The 10,983-nt window shown below is 43.1% G+C and overlaps 1 protein-coding gene across 1 annotated transcript; it reads right to left on the bottom strand.

Annotated features, from left to right (window-relative positions):
- Window positions 1-199: 199 nt before the first annotated feature.
- smc2 (structural maintenance of chromosomes 2) lies at window positions 200-10,973 on the bottom strand. The gene is made up of 25 exons (XM_040147224.1): window positions 10,628-10,973; window positions 10,219-10,368; window positions 10,004-10,126; window positions 9,878-9,916; window positions 9,660-9,770; window positions 9,487-9,531; window positions 9,145-9,378; window positions 8,623-8,772; window positions 8,235-8,468; window positions 6,566-6,725; window positions 6,181-6,298; window positions 5,699-5,837; window positions 5,465-5,584; window positions 5,134-5,338; window positions 4,629-4,764; window positions 3,865-3,989; window positions 3,479-3,672; window positions 3,220-3,363; window positions 2,954-3,028; window positions 2,572-2,691; window positions 2,228-2,428; window positions 2,015-2,131; window positions 1,219-1,379; window positions 921-1,068; window positions 200-802 (listed from the first exon to the last, which is right to left on the bottom strand). The coding sequence occupies exons 1-25, from the start codon at window positions 10,793-10,795 to the stop codon at window positions 617-619; spliced, it is 3,603 nt and encodes a 1,200-aa protein (XP_040003158.1). The 5' UTR covers window positions 10,796-10,973; the 3' UTR covers window positions 200-616.
- Window positions 10,974-10,983: the final 10 nt, after the last annotated feature.

Genomic DNA, 10,983 nt, shown 5'->3' on the forward strand with positions numbered 1-10,983 from the left:
ATTCAGTGTGTGGTATACAGATGTAGATGACACTAAAACTATACCCTGAGGTGTGCTTACTCTCCTTGTGTCCCAGATACTGCCAGTAGAGGGCAGCAAAGTTGTACATCTTCAAATCCCACATAGTGGCCCTACGTTTGCACCATTTTCAAGACGTGGCAACGGAAATCAGTCAAATCAAGACTCAAAAACACCACCAAATGTTTGACCTGCTTTATTTACTAAAATGTATCGACAAGGTAGCTGCATATAAAACTGATAACTCGCAGCAGAAGAGCATGGACATGGGCCAGAGAAGAGATAGGATAAACCAAGGACAGTTTAGACAAGAAAGTTACAGTTAAAAGTTTAAAATACACAAAAATGTGAACGACTCCACACACACCAAACAGCTGAACAAAGAGAGGACGCGTGGCACGAAAGACCAAATACGCATGAAACAGAAATTCATCCTGAAGGTCTTCACAAGACTTAACAGTTGTATAAGTGAGTATACACAATTCATCAGTTATTAAGACACCGCATTTTGTTATGTTTTGTGATATGGTTTCTCGAAGGTCTAATAGAATGAATTTTAAATGTGACACTTTCCTGTTCAGGTGCTACTGCTTAATTATTAGCTGATGAGCTGTTTGGTCCTCTTGTCTTTTTGACGAGCCTTGTCTTGGCCTTTCTGGGGAAGGTTGGAATCACTCTGGCTGAGCGCAGTTCGTGTCACCGTGGACATGCCGTCGACGAACTTCGTCTTGAACAGGACGTTGGCATTGGTGAACATGCCATCCTTAAGGGACACCACCACAAACTGGAGGGAGAGAGTTCAAACACATAGATGCATTTTTTAAAAAGTAGCTGAAGCACACGTTGAACTTCAGGTTTATAAAAATAATTGTAAATATATCTTCCTATGTGTTTTAACTGACCTGGGAGTGTCTAAAATGTGTGCGCAGCATCTGTCCAATGTTCTGTGTGTGGGAAAGATCCAGAGCAGCATCCACCTCGTCTAAGATGTAGATGGGAGCAGGTTTGAACAGCAACATGGCCAGGATGAGGGACAAGGCCACCAGCGATCTGAAAACACAGGCACAAGCAGGACATTTAATAAAATTGACTTACCTCATTATCCATGGAAACGACACAAGAAACCTCCCACCATCATACTTACTACCGTCCAACAACAAATAAATGACACTCAGTGACCATATAAGTGGTTTCGCTGACCTTTGCCCACCGCTGAGCTCAGTGAGGTTCTCCTTCCAGGTGTTGCCCAAGGCCACCTTGAACTCTAGGCCCTCCAAGACACCATAGCCCTGGGGAGGAGCCAGCTTGGCAGTGGCACCTGGCAGCAGGGTGGAGAAAATGGAGCCAAAGTCCTTATTTACCTGCAGAGAGAGGGAAACATGACAACTGTAAGAGTAAAATCCCTTTAGTGAAGTCCAAATCCACGAGGCCAAAGGTGTGACAGTTAGAATGTCAACTTTAAACTGATCCAGACCACGGTGACTTTATGCCATTGTTGACCTGTCAGTTTTAATTACTTCTTTTAAAGCATTGTGGGTGGCGTTTACACGGTTAAAAACAACTGAAAAATAATCAGGCGGCATAGTTTTGATTGAGATGGAGGAACACGGAGAAGAAAAAGTTACAGGTTACCGCACCTGAAGTAACATTGTTTTAAATGAGCAAAAATAACAAAAAAGGATGCAGAGGCTAAAATCTCTATTTTGGTATATGTAATTTAATGTTGTGTTGTTTTAAAATTTTTTGAACAAATACACTGTTTTTTTTGCGGAGATATATCGCCGTAAAGTAGTGTTCCTCTGTGATTTGCCCAATACATCCAGTTTTTAAAAAGGGACAGCTAACACAATATTAATGCCATGGCAAACCCTCTGATGGCTGACTAATTTATGTTGTCTCATAGTATGTATATTCTCATGTTAGCCAATGCTACATGGAGGGAAGAGACAAATGCAAATAGAAGAAAAAAAAATGGAAATGCTAGAAGGGAGAAGACCTTCTGCCATGCCACGTTGAGAGCCTCATTCTTCTTCTGGTCCAGCTCCTCGATGGTCTGCAGGATTTTTGCTTTGTCGTTCTCCACAATCCTCTTCTTCTTCATCAGGTCATTGTACTGCAGGACAAGACAAATGTGCAAAGCTGTGGTTGAAATGTTTGCCTTTGTTTACACCACGGTCTCTCACACCCCTCTCTGACTCTTTGCCCTCACCCTCTCCTCTGCCTCGTTCAGCATGTTCATGGCCCTCTTGTTGACGTTCCTCTCCAGCTTGGTGGTGGTCTCCTCCAGCTTCTTCAGCCGCTGGCCCGCCTCGCGGGGGTTGTTGGTCTTGAAGTCATAGGAGGTGTTTGGCTGACCAAAGACGTGGCGCTCTGAATGGATCCAGTCATGTTCCTCCAGCATCCGGGACACCTGGGAGAGGAAAGAGAGGCAAGGGGGAGCAGAAATGTGTAGTAGACCCACATCATTGTAAACACAATGAACCTAATAAATCATGAAAACACTGTGTACTAATGTAGAAGATTGTGTAGGGGCAAATTAACGTTTGTGCGTACCTTGTCAGCAGCGTCCTGGCTGTCTTTGCGGTGCTTACTGATATTGTGCTCCAGCTCCTTTATCTTCAGCTGGACCTCGTTGTTCTGCTCCCGTAACTTATTAGCCTCGGTGCTCTTTGCCTGGATTATTCAAATGGATAAAAGTAAGAAATTAATTAAATAATAAACAGTCAACATTTTAAAAATTCTAAGCAGTGTAATTATTCAGCACTAGACAGCTAAGAGTGGAATAATCTCTTGTGTCAAGAAACTTTCAGCTGAACTGCATTTGTTCTATGATTTACTGCATCATTTTGAGCCTTCAAACCCTAACCCTGCACCAAACCTAATATTAAACCACTTTTCAAGAGGGGGTTAAAAACCAAAGCATTAAAGGATTCACCTTGAGCTCTTTGTCCTGAGCCATGATCACCTCCTTCTGTTTGGCCAGCTCCTCCTGGGCTTTACGCACGGCCTCCTACATCCCAAAAGAGAAAGTGAGGAATGGGGAAAGAGGGAGGGCAAATGAGAAGAGCGTTCAACCGAGTCATTCCAATTATTAAATTATTAAAATGCGCTTGAACCTCTGAGGACAGTCCTTACAAGTGCAAACTTTAAGTGTGGCCATGACGCAATTTTATATAAACTCCTTCAGAATGACACACATACCTTGTTCTGGGAAACAGTGCAAGCCATGCTGTCTATCTGCTCCTGGATGGCCTTCATGGCTTCTTCTACAGCCTGAATCTGCTGCTCATAGCCAGTCTGCTCCCTCCGCAGCTCCTCCAGCTCCAGGGTCACGGCATCAGACTCCTGCATTCAAGAATTCGATCAATTCGTCAGATGCGGTCCAATACTATGTAAAACCGATGTTAAAATGCTGCACGGAGAGGGTGACCGTGTACAACTGTGTGTCCGGTCAGTGTACCTGCTGCTTCTGCTTCAGCTTCTTATTGAAGGCGTCAGCTTTGCTCTTGGCTGCATTGAGTTTCTGCTGGGCGGTTTTCAGCTCTTTCTCCCTCTCTGCCTCAGCATTCTTCATCTTGTTCTCCAACACCTTGTACTTTTCTTCAGCCCGCTTCTGCACCTCCTTGGTGACGCGCAGAGTCTCCTCACTCTCCTCTGGATTAGGCAAAAACACCACAGTTAAGTTAGAAGAAAAACAGAAGAATAAAGCAGGTGTGCTGCATTACCTTTTTTCAACTACAGTTTAGTTCTGTGTTGTGTAGAGGGCCTAGATGGAGTCACTATTAGATGTCGGTTTGTAAACAGTTTGTGTGGACTGCTTAGATGTGATTTTAAAAGCATTCTGACCAATGGCCTTGCGCAGCCTCTCCAGCTCCTCCTGCTGCTGGTGGAAGGAGCTCTGCTGCAGCTTGGCCTGCAGGATCTGTTCCTCCTCTACCTTCAACTCATGCTGCTGCTTCAGCTGACGGTACCTGGAGGGAGGAAAATATAGTGAAGCAAAGAAGCAAATGTCGGGGTTAGGTGGAAAAAAAAAAAAAGAGATAATGAAAGCTAGAACATGTCGGTAAGATTTAAAAGATAAGTTGTGCGGGACAGAGTTGCTGATGACAGGAGTTGGATTCATTTTGTGAATTAAAATTTTATGGGAAATTAGATGAGAATTTAACTCAACATGATTTTAAAATATCTTATTGCAAACGTGAATCAGAATTATAGTACAACTGATAGAGGATTTTTGAGGCTGATACAGATAACGATATTTGGGGGAAAGAGGAAAGAAAAAAAAAAAACTTAATATACTGGCCAATTTTTAAAATTTTTAACATAAAACAGAAAATTGTGATATTGGTCCCACAGATTCATTTTGAATTCTGACCATTATAGATACTGAGGAGGAGAAATCAACTTGTCAGTGCTCTCCGGTAGGAAAACTATGAAAAGGTGAAACTATTTCTAAATGACCTCAGACCTAGTCTGGCATTTCTGTACTTCACTAATTTCTTATCGGCCGACACATACACCAATACCTATCTGCCGTCGATATATCTATAGCTCTATTCTAAATTATATATAGTTGTGTAGGTATTTTGTGTGCGGCTGTGTCTTTGTACTTCTCAGCAGTTCCCTTGAGGCTGGCCAGCTGTCGCTCAGTATCTTGAAGCTGGGCCTCCTTTTTGTTCAAGTCGTCCTGAACCTCCTTCACCTCCTGCAGACTGGACAGAACTGATGCTGACTGGGAGCGAGCGCCTGGAAGAGGGAAAACCAGGGGGGGAAAAAAAGAAGAAAAAAAAAAGAAAAGAAAGAAACATACCCTTGATTATAAAGTGCATTGACTGGCACTGAGGAGCTACTTTTTGAGTGCTTGTGTGGGAATTGATTTCATTTAACCACATACATGAAATGACAGTTTTAACTTACCTGCCTAAGGTTCAAAACTAATAGAAAATATTGATAATAAGCGCACAGTTTTAAGCATCATTTGGGTGCAAAGGACATCCAACTGTGCCATTTTTTTCGTCACTCTGAAACAGAGCTCTAGTGTTTTTGTTTGCTCATCCTTACATACTAACAACTCAATGACACATACTCAAGTACATGATTCCTCCTCGTTCTCACCTCCACTCAGAGTTCCCTGTGGGTCGAAGATGTCCCCTCCCAGAGTGACAGTTTTGGTCATCACCTGTTTGTCAAAAGCCACTCTTTTGGCATTGTCCAGGGTGTCGCACACCAGTGTGGAGCCAAAGACGTACTCCATGGCCTTACGCAGGTCAGATTCGTAACCCACCAGGGACAGAGCAGTGTGCACCTTATCTTCTCCAACCTGACAGAGGAGGGAGACAGGAACGAGAAAGAGATGGCGAGTCAGCAAAGATTCAGTGTCATGTTTCAAAATCAAACAGAATGACTTATTTCCTTTCCAACAGCGGGCGCTATTGAGATCCCTCACCAGGCTCTTGGCAGTGTTGACCACTTTGTCATTGAGTGTCCTGGCAGAGATCTTGTTCAGGGGAATGATGGTGTACCTCCGCTGCAGCTCTCCCTTCTCTAGCAGCTTTTTACCGGTCACCTGGCAAAGACAAAATCACCAACTCAACTCAGGTTACACCGTCATGCTAGAATATAAACACCTAAATGCGACTGCTATAAAATTAACATGCACACTGCCAACTCACACACCTACCTCTGTGTCAACTACAATGTTATAGAGTCGTCCTCCTGCCACCACCTCTAGCGCTGTGGCATAAGAGACGTCATGGACTGTGATCAGGTTAGCTAGCAGCCCCTTCACTTTGCTGTGGTCCCATCCTCGCTCTGGGTCCCTAAAAGAAGCGAAAAACAGGCATATCAATACATTGATGATTCTATGGTATGAGATTCAATTTTATCTGAGATTTGTTTACTGTAATAATAAGATATATCTTTAATATTGTCTTCTCCAGGCCATTCACTCCCACAAAGGCGTTCTCAATCATTCTGACGGATTAGACCTCTGCGCAGTTTGAAGTTGAGCAGAGCTTCTGTATCCTGGGAATCATGAAATGTCACCAAACTCCATGCGCTACTAACAATTTGAGGTTGTCCAACACAAGCTAAGAAAGCTAAGAGTGAGGCAGTTGTGATTCAACTACAGTCTGTAAAAGCCTGCAGTCAGCAAGTCCTTACTTGTAGTCAAAGCGCAAGTTGGGGAAGCGGGACACAAGACGCTCATAGGTCTCTTTCAGTTTAGCGACCTCTCTGGTCAGCTGCCTTCTTCTGTCCAGCAGACTTTCCTCCTTCCCATCTGCAAACAGACAGACACGTCCCTACTGTTATTACAGGATGTCTGGCAGAGGGGGAACTGCCATGAGAACAAGAGACTCTGCTTGGACAGACACGCACGCGCACACACACACACACACACACACACACACACACACACACACACACACACACACACACACACACACACACACACACACACACACACACACACACACACACACACACACACACACACACACACACACACACACACACACACACACACACACACACACACACACACTACCTTCATAGTTGAGTTTAGCTAGCTCAGCCTCTAGTTTCTCCCTGCTGCTTCTGACAGCCTGCAAACTGTCCTGGTCCTTCTTGTAGCCACTGTCCATCTTTTTCACCTCTGCCTGTTTGGTCTTCAGCTCAGTCTGGGCATGTTTCAGTGTCATCTGGGCCTGGACAGAAAGAAAAGGGGACAGAGACAAGATCAAACAGATAGATAGATGGATAGAATAATTTATTAATCCCAGAGGAAAATTGCAGTGTTGCAGCAGCCACTTCACATGAGTCACAAAAACAGGTAGGTGCATTTAAAGGCTAAATCCTTTACTATAACAAAATAGAGTAAATAAAACAAATAGAAATTAAATATAAGTAATAGCAAAAGAAAACAGAATAAAAATAGACCCATGGCTATATTGTGTGCTGAATATTCACTGTACAATGGTGGTATTATAATATACTATAATACGCTGTACATTAGTCCAAGTTGGTGGTGGTGGTGGTGGTGGGGTGTCTATCTATATATCTATCTATCTATGTGTATCTATGTGTATGTATGTGTGTGTGTGTGTATGTGTGTGTGTGTGTGTGTGTGTGTGTATAGAGGCGCACAAAACTTGAAAGATTAAAATAATCTGATGTGTAACAGATGTGATACATAATATCATAAACTAGAATTACCACCTTGTGGTTATATGCCTTTGCCAACCAGTCAAGTTGCAGTTTACATTCATGTCTATCCAGATTTGAGTCCAAATGAACTCTTGTGCCAAATTTGAAGAAATTCCCTCAAGGCGTTCCTGAGATACTGCGTTCACGAGAATGCGACGGACGTACAGACAAACCAAAAATGTAATGCCTCCGGCCATGGCTGTCCAGGTGAGCATCATGTCCTTTACAAAGAAAAACTGTTCTGCCAGGGAAGGAGTCCCTTCTCCCGACACAGATGAGGATCATTGTACAGAGTGATGGCAGCTGGCAGGAATGACTTCCTGTAGTGTTCCTTATCACGGCCGGAGATGAAGAAGTCTCCTACTTAGAGTGCTCCACTGTTTGACCAGCAGTTGGTGGAGGGCTTGCTAGATGTTCACCATGACGTTCAACAGTTTGTGCAGCATCCTCCTCTCCACAACAAACTCCAAGGGCTCCAGAGAAGTCAGCAGCAAAGAGCCAGGCTTCCTGATCAGTCTGTTCAGTTTCTTGGTGTCACTGGCTCTGATGCTGCTGCCCTAACAGACTCCAGCAAAGAATATTGCACTGTCCACAAGAGACTGGTCAAAGGTCTGCAACATACTGCTGCACACATTAAAATGACCTAAGCTTTCTCAAGATGTAGAGTCTGCTCTGTCCCTTCCTGTAAACAGCATCTGTGTTGCATTTCCAGTCCAGTCTGTTGTTGAGGTGGACTCAGAGGTATTTGTATCCCTCCACCACCTCTATTTCCTCTCCAAGAATGGAAATGGTGTTTAACATGCTCAAAAAAGTGTTGGAAATTGATGATAAATTAATTACAATACTGATTGCATTTTCCCAACATGTGGCAATCTGAGAAACATCATGCCTACAATGTGTATTCAAGCTACCAAGCATAAAAGTTTGTACTGAAAACTTGTTACTAAATACACACTGGCAATCTGAAACACCTCACATCCCTGGCAGATATTTTCAATTTTTTTCCGCACCTGCTTGGCCTCAGTATCTGCCTTGCTCATGTCATTCTTGCAGGTCATCATCTGCCCAGCCAGCGTGGCTTCCTCTCCGTCCTCATTGGTGGATAGACCTGCAGACACTGCCTTGAAATGCTGCTCAGCGGCCTCAAGAGCAGCACTGTCCTTCTGTCCCTCCAGCTGTAGAGTCTGAAGCTGCTCCATCAACTTAGAAACCTCCTTTTCTTTTACGGTAAGCATTTTCTTGTCCTGAGGAGGGAGGAAAGGGGGATGTAATTAACTTCTGATGAAGTAATCTGCAAACTGCCATCAAGTTTTTGTTTTGACAAGACATCACACAAGTCCCACAGATTGCTATATTAGCTTAATGTGTGTAGATGGATTGGTAGCATGGTCCCGTTACCTCCACCATACTGTTTTCAAGCTCCTTCCTCTTCTTGATTTCATCTTTGAGATTCTGTTTTTTGAGGTCAAGCGCACTCTGGGCTTTGGCATCCACACGTTGCACGTCTGCCAGAGCCTCCTCCAGGGATTTTAATACTCCATTCACCTCCTAAAGATGAGAAGATAAACAGCAGTGACAAAGCAATACAACCCAAGATTCCCTTTCCTTGCTGTAAGGAATTTTTTGTTTGATTTAAAAAAAAAAAGAAAAAAAAAAAAAAGAAAAACCCATATACAAAACATTCAATTTGAACACTTCTTCCATAATTGCATTTAAAGCTGAGAAGGTCATCAAGGGGCAAAGATTCAAATTTCCAACAAAATAAACTTTGTCAACATCCAAGAATGAGGAAATTAACATTACAAATAAGTCATCAAATCATCCTGAAATAGCCGCATATGTTCTTTCCTGAAAATTTTGAAGAAAAAAAGTTTAAAAAAAAGCATCCTAATCTTATCTCTCCCCTCTCTTCCACTGTACCTGGTCCTTTTTCTTCTGCAGCTCCTGAATCTGGGCTGAGAGCTCCCGGACTTTGCTCTCATTCTCAGCCATGCTGGCTTGCATCTTGGTGATGTTATCCTGCATCACTTTCAAATTCTCTGCAGACTTCAGCTTGGTCTCCTCTGCACACACAAAAAGCCAGGCCACGTACAGGCGTGACAAGTGCTGGATCTCACGCATCAGCTTCTGGTACTCCAGGTATGATGATCGTTCCTGCAGTGGGAGGAAAGTTTAAAAAGGGGAATGATGGCTAAAAAACTAAATGTATAGTGGAAAATTTATTGTCCTTGACTTGCAAGTGTGGTTTTGCATTCAACAAACCTCTTGTAGTTTCTGCATGGTTGGAGTAATTTCTTCATCCAAAATCTGAAAGAGTAAACAAAGGGAAATAGAGAAATATTTCAACATTAACTGCAATCATATTTGCTGCAGCTCCCTACTGCAGAATGAAAAAAGACACATTAGTCAAAAATGAGTTTGGATATCTGACGTACAGTCTGAATCTCCTTCAGCTTGGCCTCCTTCTTCTCAATTGTTTTCTGAGCGCTAATCTTTTTACATTCATACATCCTTGTGCCTGCTGCCTCCTCAATCATGGCAAGGATCTGAAAAAGGAGAGGGGGTCATCATTGGAAGACCTTTAAAATTGGTATGGAAATTTGTATGAAAATGTTCTGATGCTGGGATGCTGGACAGCGAGTGCACGTTTTACCTCTGGTGGCTTCATATTTAGAACTTTGGTGATCCTCCCCTAAAACATTAGAAACAACACATGGTATAAAATACTGTACAGGGATAAAAACGCAACTATGCAAACAGCTGCACACACAAAACTGACCTGCATGATGAGAAAATGTGGATTGTTGACATTGAGGCCAACGGAGCAGAACAAGTCCTGCACCCTGGTGTTGTTGGCATTGACTCCATTGATGAGGTACTTGTTCCTGCCACCAATCACCACCTTGAAGAAATGGTCATGTAGGATACAGGTTTAACTTTGTACAACAATTGCAGCGCCTTCAAAAAAGATGGTGTCTTTCTTTCTTTGCCAACCTGTCTGGTGACAGTGATCTCATCGTGGGTTTCAAACCCAAGAGGGCTCTGGCTTTTGTTGGAGTTGTCAAAGGTAATCGACACGGTGGCCTTGGTGATGCCCCCCTGTCCATTTTTGTACACCAAGTCCTGGAGGTTGGAGGCTCGCACCTTTCAAGTGAAAATGAAACAAAGGGTCACATGTTTACCAATTTTGTTGTGTGAGATAATTAAGTATGATCATGACACTAGCTAACTTAACTCTTACGTTATCTTGCTAGCTAGTTTACGATAAACACAAGAGTTAACTTGCTATCACCGCAATACAAAATTCTTCTTAATTACTAACACATTTTAGGTCATCTACTGTGTAAGTTTCAACCCAGACCCTTTTAACTTAAAGCAACTTCATCTGAGACATCACACTTACATGGGAGAGATTGGAAATGCCCAAAAGAAAACATATCGAGTCCAAAATATTGGACTTGCCGCTGCCGTTCAGTCCCGTGATGGCGTTGAACAGCGGGTCAAAGCCACTGATCTCCGTCCTCTGTGCGTAGGATTTGAACCCTTCAATAATAATAGACTTGATGTGCATCTTTAGGCTAGCCTCTGTCTCTCCACAGATTCCAGAGGTAAGACTTGCGGTGTCTGAATATCCAAATCAGTCAGTTAAAAGTTGAAGCACTAGGTTTACAGCCTAGTGTTTACAACCGACGGCAGGAAACTTCAGTCTTCTCTCTCCTAACTTGAATTTTGGCGGCAGGCGAGGAGCCGCTAGTCCGT

Source organism: Xiphias gladius, chromosome 15 (genome assembly GCF_016859285.1).
Source record: "Xiphias gladius isolate SHS-SW01 ecotype Sanya breed wild chromosome 15, ASM1685928v1, whole genome shotgun sequence".
Classification (NCBI taxonomy): Eukaryota; Metazoa; Chordata; class Actinopteri; order Istiophoriformes; family Xiphiidae; genus Xiphias; species Xiphias gladius.